At 46.3% G+C, this 17,279-nt stretch overlaps 1 protein-coding gene across 12 annotated transcripts in view; it reads left to right on the forward strand.

Moving 5' to 3' along the window:
- Positions 1 to 16,182, forward strand: part of LOC1281848 (furin-like protease 1) — a 142,958-nt gene extending 126,776 nt beyond the window's left edge. For 7 of the 12 annotated variants that reach the window (XM_061648439.1, XM_061648441.1, XM_061648442.1 and 4 more), the window contains 4 exons: positions 130 to 1,719; positions 4,415 to 4,590; positions 4,739 to 4,829; positions 15,060 to 16,182. In XM_061648439.1, the coding sequence (XP_061504423.1) occupies positions 130 to 1,719; positions 4,415 to 4,590; positions 4,739 to 4,829; positions 15,060 to 15,964 (2,762 nt within the window). In that variant the 3' untranslated portion in view covers positions 15,965 to 16,182. The remainder of the gene's footprint in view (positions 1 to 129; positions 1,720 to 4,414; positions 4,591 to 4,738; positions 4,830 to 15,059) is intronic. The other 5 variants (XM_061648446.1, XM_061648451.1, XM_061648450.1 and 2 more) reach the window with 1 other exon arrangement.
- Positions 16,183 to 17,279: the final 1,097 nt, after the last annotated feature.

The raw sequence follows: 17,279 nt of genomic DNA on the forward strand, positions 1-17,279 counted from the left end.
ACAACGTGTCGTCCCGTATTTAACGCACCGGTTCCAACGGTCTTGCTCTTTACCTATATCGATTCAATTTCTCCACACGCTGCGCCGGATGTTTCCTGTTTCAACGAACGCAACGAACGTTGCCCCTAGGATACTCGGTCATACGGGGCTGGTCGCTGGTACTGTACGGTACGAGCATTCCGCCGGATCCGAACGATCCACCCAATGTCTCGAGACCGTATTCAACCCCAACGCCCGCACTGCCACCGATCCTGCCCGCTGCCGGCTTCAACAGCTACACGGTCAGTGGAGGATCAAAGAATTACTACTCCTCATCGTCCTCTTCATCCGCCTCCTCTTCTTCGTCGTCGTCGTCGTCGTCTGGCATTGCTGGTGCGTCTTCTGCGTCCTCCTCGTCGGTTGCTACGAAACCAAACCGTAAACAGCAGCAACAGCTACAATATCAGACGCAATACCATCAAACGGGTTCGTCGGTTTCAGTTCAATACGGAATGACACCGGCCTACAGTTCCGGCACTAGCAGCAGCAGCAGCAGCAGCAGCAACAACAGTGGCAACAGTAATCGTGGCAACAAAGGCAAGAGCAACAAAAACAAGTCCAACAAGAACTCCTCGAAAACCACAACCGCACGGCCTTCGTCGTCGTCGTCGTCGGCGGCAGTCAACCAACAGACCACGGTAAACATGTACCTCAACAATTATGGCGGCGGAAGCTCGAGCGCTGGGGGTAGAAAAAATTCTTCCTCCAAACAGAAACCACCGCCACCATTGCAAACTATTAATTATGGCAAGGGAGACAAATACCATGCGGCCACCTCCAACATACAGGATAAGCAGATCGCTATCAAGGCCCCGAAGCAGGTCAAACAGAATGGGTTCCCCTCAAAGTCAGTCTCATCATCCGGCTCATCATCTGGCGCTGCCGCACCAGCATCCTCCTCCTCCTCGTCTTCCTCTTCCTCATCCACGTCCGGCGGGTCGGGACGTAAAACCACAACCACCACCGCAACAACGGCTGCCGGTGGCAGTGGCACATCAACAACGTTGTCATCTTCCTCGATCGCGCTGCAGAGTGTGACGCTGGGTGGTGGTGGTAGTGGCGGCAGTATGCCACCGGCCTTTCCACCCGGCCACGGTGGTGCGTCGACGGTTTCACTCGGCGGTACCACCGTAACCGCAAGCCCAACATACAACGACCGCTATCCGGCCGCATCCTCCATCAACGCGCGCATACCGAAGGTCTTTCAGCAGTACGACAAAATACAGCAATTTTATCCCGAGCTTCAGCCCTACTCTTCCATCCGCGACGAGCACGGTGATCTGGCTGGGGCGGGCGGACAGCAGCTTCCACCACCGCTGCCACCACCGGTAGTGAAGCTCAGCGCGCCCAGCGCGTCAGGCACCGGTAACAGTAACTTCCAGCAGTCGGGCAAGGGCACGGGAGCGATGACTTCCGGCACCAGATTACCGGCACCACCTGGCATTATGCTCGGATCGGCGGGTGGTGGTATCGCTACTACCGGAGGGGGCGGCACTACTTCACTCGGCAAACCATCGCGGGCAAAGATCTTTTTCCCCGATTCCGACATTATCGATGCGATACCGCGCAAAATATCGTCCAGCCTGCAGCCGATTCCACCGTCTTACGTGTCGTCACCGTACTACAGCCGAACGCAGAGCTCCTTCATTTCGTCCTCCAACGACCAAAAGCACGGAAAGGGTACTTATCGGCTGTTCTCCTTTTCGAATCATGTGTTTTCCTTATGCTTGCCCATTTTCAGTTGTCCCTCGGTTTTCTTTCTACTTATGATCATTTGTGCGACGTTTGTGTATTTTCCCCCCTTTTCAGTAGAGTTGATTTTTATTTGAAAGTGTTTTAGTTTTGGAACACCTTAGTGTTTGTCGTTTCTTTCTGCAATGGTTTTAGTTTTCATATTTGCTTTACTGAGAAGTGTGTGCACGTGAGTGTGGGCTCCAAGAGATCTTGATTTCAGCCTTCCTCTGAACGAGTTTATTAGCGCTAACGAGTACTTGCTTCCGTTCCCTTTCATTTGTGTACTGCCGCTGCCACCGCTCTTATGCATAATGAATTCCAATTTGTGTAACTCTCGAGAGTATTTGCGCTCAATGGTGACATTTTCGAAATAGGGCGTGAAAGTGTAAAAACTCCATTTTAACACATAATCTACTCTGGTGGTGCGATTTTTTTTGGTTATATTTGGTGAGCGCCTGATACGAAGCATTGATTTATCGACAGCTTGGCGCCAACCGGTGGGAAATAAATCTACCCACTCACAAGCACGATACCCGCGGCCCAATCTTGCAAAAAGCAGGTAGGCGTGTGGGGGGGGGGGGAGTATTGTTCTCCGTTAGCGCCAGAGCGCGCGCGTGCAAACGAATGTCCTCGTTCGCTCGCTGGTGATAACGTTAAGCCACCCAAGGGAAAACGATAAACTTTTTGACGGTTTCTCATCTACTGTTCTTGCTAAAACCGCTGGGAAATTTATTCAGCCACGTCATCGGGCGCGATCGGGCCCGGGGCAGTCTCCTCGACACTAACCACTGCCACTGGCGTTTTCGGGGCCTTCCGTTGGTGGCAGAGGGGACAGGTGCCGTGTGATGTTGCCAACAGGTAAATAGGATCGTTGCATAAGAGCACGGTTTTGCGCTGCCGGGGATAATACAAAGGCCACGGCGGAAACTGCTCGCTCGAGAAAACCCTCCTCGGCAGGCTTCACCGCGATCGTTCGTTACAGCATCACTCTGGCTGGCCCGACCGAACCTCTTGGCGTAACGAATCTTTCGCCGCCCTGCCTTTACTTTAAGACTTGTGCTTCAATCCTTTGCGGTGTGTTTGGCTGTATGTTTGCGCGCGTTGACTGCATCTCTCCCGGGAGCAGGGAGGGAAAAGTTGTTTCCTCTCCCAAATCGTAACAACTGGTGAAACACATGGTGGTACGGCTTTTGGTTTGGATGCGAAACTTTTCACCCAGTCCTTAGAGTCTTTGGGAAGCACCAGCGGGCTCTGGCTTAACGCTCAACTCATCGAGCTCTCTCTCTCTCCCTCTCTCTGTTTCTGGTGTGTGGGAAGGATAAGTTTTTCCTTGCTACTAGCACTCGCCAAGTTGAAGTAACTTCTCTGTTGACGCTAAAACACCACCGCGCACCGGTGAAGCGTGGACCTAACGGGGGCATGTTCTCTAAATTGCTGGAGCGCCGAAGTTTTCCGGCTTGGCCTCTTAAATCGGTTTAAAGATTTTGTTTTCATTTGACCAGCAGGATGTGTGTGTGCAAGGTGTAAGTTTAACCTTGTGGAAAAGCGAAATATGGCGCAATGCCTTTGCACCATGAAAATCGTAAACCAAACAACCTTACCTCGCCTATCGCGCCAGTGCGACGATGCTTGACTCTCGAAATTCCACCCAGAAAGACAAAGACACGGTCCACCACCACGTGCTGCTGCTGGAAGGTGATAACTCGTGCCACTGCCATGTGGAACGTCGCACTTTCATTGCTCGCCGTTGCTCGAAAGTGTAGTACGATAAAGTTTTGCCCACACGCGCGCGCCGTCCCCTTTCCTTGTACAGTACATGTCACACACCCACACACACAGCAGACAGCACTTTCAGTAAGTCCATGTCGGCGGGTGTATGTCTCTCCTCCACCGAAAGATCATGTCACCTTCTTCTCGTTCGGTTTCATTCTTCCGAATGTTGGCACATTCCAGTGCGCTCCCGCCCGAACGGCATAAGTCGTTGTCGTTGGTGTGATTTCTTGCCCGGGCAAAGATTTCGCATATTTTCACAAGACATTAACTAAATTAACTAATTATGGTGTGCTTAGAAGATACTTTCCAACCACTGAGATGCGGGCAGCACAGGGCCAGGACGTTTTCTATCGGCATTCTTATTTCCCAATAGCAAACGGCGTGCACCCACCCACCTACTTGGATGGCACCTGGTTCTGTGCAGTCGTAAATTTTGAAAACTTTTCGTGTCAGTTCGTGACGCTTTTACGTGGACTGTGGGGTTTTTTTTGTTTTTTTTTTTCATCGTATCCACATGTTTGATAATAAAAGAATACTTGGAGAGTTCATTTAGAGGGTAGATTATCAGCTTAAGTTTTAATTGGTGAATTACGAAAAGTTTTACAATCACCAAATCTATTATTAAACGAGCTTTCTATCGTTTATTGAGCCCTTGGTTAGGATCAGACAGGTAGATATTACATTTTGTTTGGTTAAAATTATAATACTTTAGTGTTTGTTCTCAATTGTTTGCTTCCTTCTTATTGTTTTTTAGTGGAAAGTGTCGTTTAATTGAATTTTTGCCCTTATGTTTTTCTCTCTCTTTCTGAAATTATGTGTAAACAATTAATTAACGTTCTACTTTTCGATCATCCGCACACTCACGCAGCACAAATTACGCAATGGGATCTTATATTCTACGGCACGGAAACGCCCGCCCAGCCGAACGATCCGGTCCGGTTCGGTAAGCCCGGTTACGACAGTAACTTTGGCGGTGAAATGGAACACAATGCGCTGGAATTTGACAGTGGCGTAACGAGCGATCAGTGGCGTGATATGCAGCAGGTAAGCAGGGGGGGGGGGGGGGAGGGGTAGATGGTGGGCGCCCCGGGGGCCCATTTTATTCCATCCAATTAAACTTTAAAAAACATTGTTTCACCTGACATGTTGTTTTGTTTTTTTTTTCTTTTTTTTGCTTTCCTTGCTGTCGCAGATCGGCGAGGGACACAGCGAGGTGCAGCGAACCTCATCGAACGACGTGACGACGGTATCCTGCGCACGGTTTGATGCCGCCAGCTGCATAGGTTTGTCCTTGCTTGTAATGTTCATATCACAGTTTTACTCCGACAGACAAGTAAGCTCAATCGGTAGTAGGTAATCGTTATCGCGTTTGTCGCGCGCAGCAATCGACCACAACAGCAAACAGAAATGGCAATTTTACAGCAAATCAGCGGGCATAGAGGAGGCATGAGCAGCGCATGTGAGTGATTGTGAAGCGGAAAACAAAAGAACGCCCGTAAACGTAAAGTAAAACAAATGCAACTGTAATCCGTAATCGGCCAATCGCGGTACAAAAGGAATGATCCGCAAACGCGGGCAGCTTCGTGCGGCATGCCGAGAAGCAATGTGTGGCGCGTGTTGCGTCCATAATTCGGCAATTAGTAGCGAGACTAGCAGCGAGAAACATGCCAACAAGTGAGGCAGCAATTGTGAATTAGCTAATCCAAACGAGCTCTCGAGGGCGGTTGCAAAGGAAGAGTCGCAGATGCGTTAATTATCCCTACTACCAAACACGAGTCAAAATTTGTGCTGCTCGCATTGCTAACAGCAGAAGCAGCGGCAGTAGCAGCAGGTTCTTCCCCCGTTTGGAAAATACACTCTGTTGTTCGAGTTTTCCGTCTGATTGAAGCCAAAGTTTTGCTTTGTTGCTTAACCGCTCGTGAGAGTTGGTGTGTGTGTGTGTATGTGGAGGGCAATATATTATACCCTTGCCAAAACACACACACATATACCCACAAACACACAAGCACATTATGCTCTTTTTTAATCCAGTAGCGAGAGAATCACCCGTTCCATACTCTTTAACATTGTTAGTAAATATATAATTTGTAAAATACTATTCTTATGAAAGTTCGCTATCCCAAACCACACGGTTGTTGCAAAACAAAAACCAATGTGTCTAAAGGTAAAAATATCAAAATGGTAGTTGTAGCGGGGTATATACGTTAGTTTTAAATTAGAACATTTTTTTTCGAAATGAATATATTTTACATCCATGGGTCAGGTTAGTTTCGTAAAGCAAACGTTTTGAAATTATGCGTTCGATATGTTGTATGCTACCGTGCTCCATCGAACATGTTTTTTTTGTGTGTGCATCCTTTGGAGCTCTTTAGTTCTTTTATACATCACACACATACACATACACACATACACCATCGCATCATCGTCAAGTACCGTGCGTCTCCATTGTCGGGTTCATTATCGTATGCATGTTTGTTAAGGTATATTGGTGAAGTAAACACAACGAGTAAAACTCATGTTTATTTGAGGTTCATATCATGTAGCACAGCCCTTAAATGGTTTTTTGTTAATTTATTCATTTTTCTGGAGTGGAGTCGATAATTTCAATTCTTACGAATTGACTTTTAACATCGTCCATCTGATCTGAGATGCAATGTATCCCCTTTTCGCACAACGATACGCTCAGGTGATCGAGCAAGATAAGCATTCTTCCGGAGGCCCCAAAAACATTGAGCTATCTTTCGGACTCGTTCGAATTAGTGGGGCGGGAAGCAGCAGCTTTATTGGTAAATGGTTGAGTGAAATTCCGACCACCTCCGTATACTAACCGCATACTCCTAACAGCTCTTTTCTGCCCCTTTTGCGCCACTACTACTCTGTTCCGTTTAAGCCCAATTTCCGAAAAGCTCCCGCCCTGGGCCTTGCTCTTATGCAGTGCGGATAGCAGCGTCTTTGCCGGCAGCGCAACGGATGCAAAATTGGCACACCCGAACGACAACATTATTATGCTCACTGTCTTTCCTTCTCGCTCTCTCTCGCTCTCTTTTTCGCTCTCAACACCACCCTACTCAATATGCAAACAGGGTCAACCAGAGCACGATCCCGCTTGGATCCGGTCGTCAGTAGCGCACTGCCAGCTAAGCCGCAACCCCCGGTGCACGGGGTCGGTTAGCAGCCCGGCACTGATCCAGTTTGCTGAACTCAATTTGCATACCTCCTTCTAGTCGGCGGCGTTCGGTGCGGATTACTATCGAGCTTTTTGCTTTCCACCGGCAGCCAAGCACACAATGCCGCCGTGGTTTCGTCTCCGGAATGGGGCGTGTTCCACACCCACCGGGGCAGCCCGAATGTGTCGACTTTGGTATCGGAAAAATGGCGATACACAGAAACCACGATTATTCCTAATACATGCCACCACCCGGCAAAGTGTCTTTCGCCGTTCGATCGGTATCGGTGTGCGAAACGAGCGCGCCATACTCGATGAATAGTTTGACATGTGCGGGGGGGGGGGGGGGGGGGGAAACAACAACAGCTCTTGTTTTAATAAACTCTCTGCGCCACCACTAAACGTGCCAAATCAAAACGTATTCAAGAGAGTAAGTTCCCTTTTGACTCGTTTGAGGTACGCGCACCGCCCCCAGAACGATAAGGCTCGTTTGTCGGTTCGCTTACGGCTGGGATGTATGGTGAAGCGACTTTTCGGATTTTTCTTCCCTTTCGCTATACATAGACACACACACGGTACTGGCAAATCTGCTGAAAAGCAAATGAAGAAAATGGTGTCAGTGGGATAGCATTTGCCTCATTAAAATTCATTTCTCATTGTGAATGTGTCTCGGGTTAGCGGATGATCCGTACAGCAAACGGTCACCACCACCACCGTAAAGGGGTGTAGGGCTGTGTAGAGAGATGCTTTTTTTCCAAAAACAGCGAAGAACTGCAACAGCGATATAACAGGAAAAACGGGAGCCTTAAAAGGCCATTTGTAATCAAGCTGCTGGAGGACAAAGATTGTTCCACGTCCAATAAGAGACTTTCCGGGTACGCGAGTTCCTCTTCCAATAGAGCAAACACCGACTGAAATGGAACTAACAATCTTTCGGCTCTCATTTGTTTGAACTGTTTCACTGTCACTAGCTTTTTAGACTCACACAACGCTACCAAACATGCAATGCAATGCTTTTCAGTGAAACGACCAATCCTCCCCCCAAAAAAAAGGACTGAAAACTGCCACCAAAGCGAATGTATTATTAATTCGGGAGCGATGGTGTAGGGACAGCCTTTTCCTCCTTCCCCTACCCCCGAGTAAGGCGATTGTTTTCTGATTGCAATTGTGCTCTGTAATGAAGGCGCGAGCAAGCTTCGGGTCGCTTGCTCGCATCGGCTCCGGTGGTTCATTTTTGCCGGTTCGATCGATTGCATATATTGATCGTTTACTTTTCCCGCTGCTCGGTTGTCGGGGAGGTTGTGCAGCTGCCACGAGTAAATTGATCTCTTAGCAGATTTCCGTCCAAACGACAGACAGACAAGAGGGTAACAGAGAATAACCAAGAGAGGGCCTTTGTGGAAAGGGAAAGGAAGGAACGTCGGTTGATGACGGAGAACGAGAAACGAACAACGAAAATATCCAGATCCACCGGATCGTTCACGACTGCAAAGTCGACTGCTATCTCGGGTGCTATGAATCGTTACTGTGTTGAGTATATTGACTGGCGGATTCCCTGGCACCAGCGCCAGCATCTAGCAAACGCCTCACGATGTCGTCCTCCGTTGCCTTCGCAAAAGGGTAGGATGTGAAATTGATTTTTGCCAGTATGTAGCCAAGTGCCGGAGCACTTGTCTGTGTGTTTCTCCTCTGTGCGCTGTGTCGAGATTGTAGCGTCGGTTTGATGTCTACTGTACGGTTATCGGTTTTTCATTTCACCTTCAATGTTTCCATTACAAGCACATGTGAAAGAGTTTGATGATAGCGTTTGTTTGAATACTTATTACACATACTGCGAACGTTATTGTCTCACTTTGCAGTAGTGACTCGTTTCTGTTGGTGGTTTCGGTTCTTTTGCGTAAATCATCTGTTAAAAGACCTGTGTTTCGGCTGTTTTCATAATAACGACGCTGGCGGCCCAATCAAAACACTGAAAATCGTCCAATTAAGCGCATAATGCATTCGTTTTCCAATTCCATACACAATTGGCGTTGCGCTTTGCGAGGAACGTAAATTGTAATCAAGATTTGAAGGGGCAGCTAATTGTATTTGCGTATTGACGATAGCGTAACAAAATTAGACGCAATAATAAACAGTCCCAAAACAGGTCCGGCCGTGGTGGTGTGGTGGGGGGGTACATCATCATCAGCACAAAAAACAACAAGCGAACTACGTACTGCTGCTTCGCGTGCCTTCGGGCGTCAATATTGTTATGCAAGCGCGTGGATCGTTGGCCAGTGTCAGCGCTTTTGAATCCCATCAACCCTCGAGCCACAAGGCCATCCACGGGTCCGTCCGGTTGGGTGGGTGATTGGTTGGTGTCGGACGTGCCTCATTATCGATTCGCAAGGATTTTCCACCCTCGATGGTGTGATGGCTTGGTTTTGTGTAGCACCCGCCAAGGACATCATCGCCCTGGTGTCATCTCACGCCTTAACTACTTCCGCACGGTGACCTTCATCGAGTGCTAAATTACCTCCCCAACGACCGATGGCTCGGCGAGAGCATCCTTGGGTGATGATGTTAAAACCACCCACCAACCCCGACCCACTGCGGGAAGGAAATCGATTGTCCATCATAATTTGTTATTGTATGCGTGCCGGGAGACCACCGTTTTGAAATTGATAGGGTGAGGCTATTGAGAGTTTCCTTTTCTTTTGGGGTATCGCTTCTTAAAAGCACTTCCGCGGTTGCTTTCCGGCACTGTTGTTATTGTTGACAAGGGAGCGATTAGCATGGTTTTAATAAGATATTATTCAAACGAGTTAGCTCTCCGTTGGCCACCGTGCAGCTGTATCATTTCGGTGGTGGTAACCAACGAAAGTTTGGGATCTTCTTTCTTTATGATTGAGTGTATTTTCTGGGATCCGATAAAACCCTCTTTCTTTATCCTTTTATTCTACCCTTTTTCTTTATGGATGAATAATATAGGCCAATCCATCTTGCGAAGGTCTCCAATTGAACGGTGATCGATGGCCGAAAGTTTAGCTCTTCGTGGTATATACATTCGTTTTAAAGACTGGGAATATGTTCTTCTTACTAAACCAATTGTTTTAGTTGTTTGCATCTCCACACTTGCATCTCCGCGTGCAGTAAGTGTGTCTGTCTGCACCGTCCGTCGCCCACAGACACCCCTCCCCCCTATCAGGGTGGTGCCAATAAAAGCCAATTCCTCTGACAAATTAATGACAGAGACCAATTTATAGTGCGAATCAGGGCGAAATCCTCCGTCGCCATGTGTCGCCGGCAGGGCGCGAACAATGTGTCTGGTTTGATTTGGAACCGTTTTGGCGGATAAACATAAATAACGCCACCAGCGCAGATCGATCATCGTGCTCCGAAAGGGTGAGATGGAGAGCAATATGGGAGACGGATTGGAAAGCAGAGAGCAGCAGCGCGTCAGTGGGAATGAAAATTAAAACAACATGGGCAAAGCCATCGCCCCTTCAGCCAGCATCCATTTAGCACCGCACTCCGAAGCGGAGAAACAATCGAACGGCGGAAAACATGAAACGTTGCAATTTCGTTGGTAGCTTTTGGCAATAAAATGGCATCCGGAGTGGCAAAAAAAGCAGAACAGTGTAGCGGCTCGCGTGGTGTAGCGCCTCGTGCTTTTCGCATTCTGTGCGGCAATTTGGCTAGACACTGTGCGCTGTGCCGAGCTGCTGTCCATTAAATCCGCACTATCTGCTGCTGGCTCGCTCTGTCCTTTTCCTCCTTCGCGTTGGAAGCAAGTCGAAAGAGTCGGGCTTAATTTATTCCTGTTTCAAGCTTTTAATCTCAAACAATCAGACCCACTCTCTCCTCCATTATGCAAATGTCAAGCGATGGTTCTAAAAGACAGACCACCCCTTCCGGGCTGGCTGGGCATCCCCTTACCCTTTAAAAGACCCGTGAAAGAGTCAAACGGGGCCGCCGTTTTTTTTTTTGGTTCGTTGTGTTTGTCCTCTGACCAGCGATGACTACGGCGACAAGGACGAGTCTCGTTATTAGTCGCCCGTTTGGGGGGGGATTTTTTTTCTCTCCCCGAGACAAAAGCCGACCAAGTGGGAAAGTGCTGCGGAGGACAAATATGCCAATGAGCAACCTCGGATAATAATACTCGGCGAAATGGAAAGTTTGAGATAAAATGGAATAAGCAGCAGCTTCCAGGAGGTTAAGCGTGCAAGGGTCACAGTAAAGTCGTGACATCAAAAGCACTCAACTAGAAAAAGGAAGGGGGCCATTGTCGGTGTGTTACTTCTTCGGGGATGATTATTCTGCTTTATGCCATTATCAAACGGTCTACCATGGTGTTTGGTTCTGCAGCTTTCAATCGATGTGCGCTTAGAAATTGAGGAAAACATTGCGGACAATTTGAATGCTTTTCTTTCTAAATCTCCACTCATCAAAATACGACACCGAAGAACAAATGGAAGACTGCTGGGTGGGGAGTGATTTATGATTAGCGATCAAATAACCGTTTATCGTGCGCCCGTGACACTCATCAATCTAAGGATATTAATATTTGAAACAGAAATTTAATCTCTCGCCTTGAAGCTGCCATCAAGCCCGCAAAGGGACGCTTAAGCGCTGTGGATAGACGGGAGGAGAGCAGCTGGTCATTTACCGTAATAGGCATGCTTTTGTTAAAGTGTAAACGATAATGAATCCCGAACAGTCGGAGGAAACAAATCGCTTACAAATGCGGAACCTCTTCTTCGTGCCAAATACGAACGTTCAACATGCACAACATAATGATTCGCGTATATCGCTTTAGCATCGATCATCGATCGCGGCGTCGCCTCTGCCTTGGAGGGAAGTTTGATGAATTTGTGTTAAAAAAACAATCACCACACTATTAAAATTTTGGTACGCTTTCCTTATCATCATATCGCTTGTGCTCTTCTAGAAGAGCGGCTCATCTGGTTTCGTAATTCTTACTTTTTACTCACATATCGTTCGACTTTGCAGCAACAAAGTGTAATCAAACACATTTCACCATTTAAATAATCCAAAAAAAGGCAAGCATTTCCATACACTAAACCTCATACATATCGTGCTTCTTCTGAACTTATCTGTGTTCATTTTACATTTCATCGCATTTCGTGCTTAACTTTTAGTCGCGTTTCGCGCTTCACTATGATGGCAATGAAGTACTTTACGTTTTTGTCCGAGAGCTCGTACTTAGAAATATGCGCTATGAGGGAGAAGAAAAAAATGCTCACTAAACAAACGAAGCTGGTAAACATCCAAATCCATCGGTGCCCGGATGGATTGTGCGGCGCTTCAACAACAAAGAGATAATTAAATATACTGCCAAAGGATTGCTAGGAACGAAACGGCAGAATGTGCCCGCCCGAATGGTGAAAGGTGAAAGCGTGTAGTGTAGCCAAATAGTCGTGAAAGTAGCCAATTTTTCACCCAACCTTACCATTGCTGTACATTTCCAACCATCATGAGACACACAATGATTTCACCTTGGTCATCTACGGCAGACGTGTTGTTCATCACTACTAAAACTCATCGGCAAACCAGAAATTAATGATATTCTCGAACACGCGTGCGTACTGTGTAGGTAAAGGAAGGAAGAAACTGATGCGACGGATAAAATAATATAAATCTTTTTAGGTTTATATTGAAGTAAATTGGTAAATTTAAAGATGAAACAGTTGTTGGTGTAAATCAACCACAAAAGTCCGTCGAAAAAAGGGAAAGGGGACACATCTACAGCAAAGTGTAACGACAGACTAGGCGGCTCCATCCTCTCCGTATCATACGACAGTTGAAATTGAAACCAATTCGCACCGCATAAACCACTTTTTGTATCATCCAGCAGTAACGATAAGGGGTTGAGCGTGTGTGTGTGTGTGCTCGATCGAGCCCAAGCTCCCTCATCAGATGCAGCAGCCATGGCAGAGAGATAAACATGTGATCATTTCGAAACATTACGAACAAAACACACACACACGCGCTGCTCTCTGGCGCTGGCAACAGTTTAAAAGTACACACAGTAAAAAGGTAGTTAAACAAAAAAAAAGGAAAAATCCCGCAGCTTCGTACATAGCGAAAAAGAAACAAACACATGATGCGACGCAAAACGTTAGAATTTAATTAGGAACCAACCAAACGAAGGCTAGGAAGAGACTAACAAATTGTGAACTTTTTAAAACGAAATTAGGCAATGATGAAAATTAAAGCGCAAACCGATAAAAATTCCAAACGATAAACGAAGATTCCGAAAAAAGGAATCGTTATTCGCGGATGCCTATTAATGGAATCCTTCAAACAAACGCACTCACAGGCACAGACAATGTAGTACGTTGAAATCGCATAAAATGGCCACAAGTTGCGGGCAGAATGGGTGGGTTAGATGACTGCAAAAGTAAAAGAATTAAAAAAAAAAACACACACACACACACACAATTAACTCTAAATTTAAATCTAGATAGGTGTAAAACGCGAAGCAAACGTCTAAAGGCGCAAAACATTTCTACTTTTAAGACTTAAGCTCCGACACTGGTTCGCAAAAGTGGAGGAATGTAATGGTTTTCTTTGTAATGCGCTACTTCATACGCCGATGATGTGCGGAAGTCGCGCATGAAGCATGAAGGAGCCTGTTTTTTTGGGGAGAAGAGTGGCTCAAAACGGACAAAAGGAGCAGTACAGTACGATGATGGCTTCCCCATGCGTGCTGTCAGTGCGAAAGTAATGATTTAAAAACACGCAAACACAAACACAAAGCAAAACATATAAAACTATAAAATTAGAACAACAAGCGCAGCACAGACGGTGCTGCGTTTCTCGGTGCGCAGAAGAGAGTTTGAACGCAAAAGATACGGCAAACCTAACGAAGAAGAAACAAAAATGTGTGTAGATGGTTCGATGGATAGCGAAACAAACGAAACAAAAAACAAAAAACAATACAAAACAGAACGAAACAACAACTATTAAAAGAAAAAGGAAAATAAATTATTGCGAACGAATAATTCGCAAATGATACAAAATTAACGCGAAAGCGAACACAAGCGAACACAATGAATGAATGACGAGAGAACACACTGCTAGCAGGAAGGAGCGCAACAACACGGAGAACAACAGGTCACCCGCAGGCGCGCGGTTCTGTCGTGCGGGGGATATTTTTTTCGCTTTTTCACAGGCACGAGATTAGGAAATGGCGTTATCTCGAGTAGGACGATAAGCGCCAGAACAGAAGGAGATGCGATGCCGCCACACACACACACTCTGGGGCACGTCAAAAACGCTGCGGACGAATTCAATCTGCAAACAAAAGGTTACGTTCCTCACACCCGTTTACTATCTACTCTCTTATGTCGTTATTCTATGCTACTATGTATGGGAATGTAGTGTGTAGAAGCTTGTTTTGTTATTATACTATTATCTTATTTGGTACGATTAAGATTTTGTTTCCTCCCAACATCCATTTACCATCTGTACCTTTCGTTGTGTTGTACCTGTTTTGTGTATGTATAACCGGAATGCAACTACGTTACATAGCTTTAACACACATCACACACACACAAACATCGGACTAAACAGCAAAAGCAACAAAAAATGTTATAAATAATGGTTAAGAAACTTTAAAAGGTGGAAAAGAACACGAAGATAAAAACGATACACACACCAACAAAAACTGAACATAAACGCACAAACAAATACATTCACTCACTATGTTAAACCAAATTGATAAAGTATGAGTTTTACTCTGTACTTTGGTTTGTTTGTGTTTGTTAAGATTTGTTTCATTTTTCTTGTTTCTTCCTCTTTTTGTTACTCTACTTTATTTATTGATTGAACCTTACTTGTCTTCTGAGTTTTATTAACATTTAAGTTAAGATTTATTTTATCGTTATCGTTTAAGCGAGTTTGTGGGACACATTATTTAATCATTTAACACTTTACTTAGCTCTATTTACATTTCCTTACATTCCTAAGCATGTGTTTTATTTATAGTTAACATTTAGTTATCCATTTTTTATCAATTTTACCTTTGCTATGTTGTGAGACATACCGTGAGACATACTAAACTTTGCTGCATGCTTTTGTAATTTAGCGTTTTAGCTTGTTTCAAACTATTAAGGCTTAGTTTTCTAACGGTGGTTTCCATTACTCTCACGCCTATAGTTTTGTAAAATATATTCCTCCCACACTCTTTAGAACGATTGTAGCTTCTGCATGTACAGCTACCCTTTAGTTAATACTCTGGGGGTTCATCATTACCTTCAAAACACAACACAACCCCAGTTGCCCAGTTGCTAACGCGCTTCTCTCTCTCTCTCTCGATTCCCATCTCTCTCCTCCCCTACAGAATGCAAATCGACCGCGTACCACTACAAAGGCCGCTGCTATATTCAATGTCCCCCGGGGACGTACCCCTCGGCACTGCTTGCCCCGGAATCGAACGGCACAGCAGCATCCCACCGAGCGGACATCGATGAAATAGCGATCAACGGTCAGCGGCCACTGTCACCGTCATCGTTGCGGCGTCGTCGCCAAGAGCAACATGTGGTCGCGGCGGCGTTGATGAACGGTGCTTCTTCTGCTGAAGCATCCCAACGGTCAGTGGCACACACCACCAACCCAGTGGGCTCGCCCCAGTGTCTCCAGTGCCATACGACCTGCCTGAAGTGTACCGGACCGCAAGCGACCGACTGTCTCGAATGTCAGGCCGCCTTCCGCTTCCAGCCAATTGCATCCGGTGGCGAAAGTCGCATTTGTGTGTCAATCAACGACAAGCGCCCGGGCCAACCGTTGCCGGTGGCCGGCCCGAACAATGGCAGCGCAGGTCGAGTGAAAGCACCCGACCCGAACAATACCGAGCACCCGCCACCAGGCACCGCATCGTCCTCCGGGTTGGCCCCCATCTACGGCTACCTTCCGCCGGTGGTGTTTCTCGCCGGGGTGCTTTTGGTCGCGTTCGTGGCAATTTACGTGCTGTGGGTGCACTGCTTCCACGGTTCGCCCGGCATTGGCGAGATGTCCGGGCCGGGGCACCTGGCATTCGTCGGTGACGGGGGCGACGGTGGCACGGGCAGTGGACTGACCAGCATTCGGTACGACCGGGTGCACACCAATGAGCAGGAGGAGGAGGACGAGGAGGAGGAGTACGAGATGTACGGGGACGATGAAAGTGCAAGCAGCGGGGACGATGAGGGCGATCTGTTGCCCGTTTCCACCACACAAACAGTCGCCCCAACGGCCAGCAAGCGATAAAGAGTAGTGTGCGCCACACACACACACATTCTGGAAGTAATAACAATAGTCATGTATGTAGTGCAAATGTCGCTAACAAGTGTTAAACAAGTGAATCAATGAAGTTGTGGTGGGCAGCTCAGGAAATCAGGAGAGTGTATTTCCTTTTTATTTTCCTTTTGTTTTATTTTAAAGAAGACGTGACGGAAGCAATAAAAGTGATCCAACTATCTTATGAATAGGACACGTGCCCCCAGCTCTAGAGGGAATGAAAAGAAGTTGAGAAAAGAAAACGCGCGTGTTGGTTACCACAGCCAAGTATTTGAAGTTGGTAAAGGCTCGAAGTATTCGTTAGTGTCGCTAGAATTACACTAAGCATTTTAGGAAGCAAATGGCTTAATTTACATGAATGGTAGAGGTAAGTGGACAGTTTAATTTCTATTTGTGCTATGGATTTGATACGTTTGACATGGATTTGATTTGAATTGCTCCACTCTTTGATACTACGAGTATCATTCGCTATTTTTTGCCCCAATACCACGCACAACATTCATGCTCATGTTCAAAAGAAGAAAAAAATACGCAATAACGCTTTATTCAGCCGATTTGGCGACTACATCATAGCGTGTTTTCAATGTTGTTGACAAAATTCATTGCAAACTGAACCTTTCATGGTTCATGGAATAAGCGTCTGGGAACCGTCTGGGGACCGTTTGGGGATCAATTAAAAATAAAAATGAAACATAAACAAACAAAACGCTTGATTTGTTTATCTCTTGATCTGTTAGCTTTTAGTAGTGTTCTAATGGTGTTTCAAAGCCGTCTTTAGGACAATTCATGCGCTATTTACAGCTATTATAAACAATAAAGCGGCATGGTTTATGAAGTCATGAGACACTGTCTGGGAAGCAGAGCAACAGAATGTGAAGTTGCCAATTAGGCAAAAACTAAAGTGAGATAATGGTATTGAATTTGGCTGGTATGAAAGATTGCAGTGAAGTTTGGCGGGATGTGTTTGTCTGTCTGTCTGCTTTCTGAGCCCACTGCCAGACACCGAAAAATCACCGTAACGAACAGGGTTTTCCAGGAGTTCTCATAGTTGTGGTACACTTCCTTGACTCTTTCTTACGGGAAGTGCACTTCATATGATGGAAATTGGACCCTTTTTGGACAGACTGCTGGGAAATTCCTAATAGGTTTGTCCAACAAGGGTGCTATAGAGACCAACATTAAGTTCATTACACTTAAGTAAGAGTCAATAAAGTGTTCCACAGCTATGAGCACTCCTGGAAAACCCTGTAACACATTGTAACGCTTCTTTTTCGGTCTACCGATT

This window comes from Anopheles gambiae, chromosome 2 (assembly GCF_943734735.2).
Source record: "Anopheles gambiae chromosome 2, idAnoGambNW_F1_1, whole genome shotgun sequence".
NCBI lineage: Eukaryota > Metazoa > Arthropoda > Insecta > Diptera > Culicidae > Anopheles > Anopheles gambiae.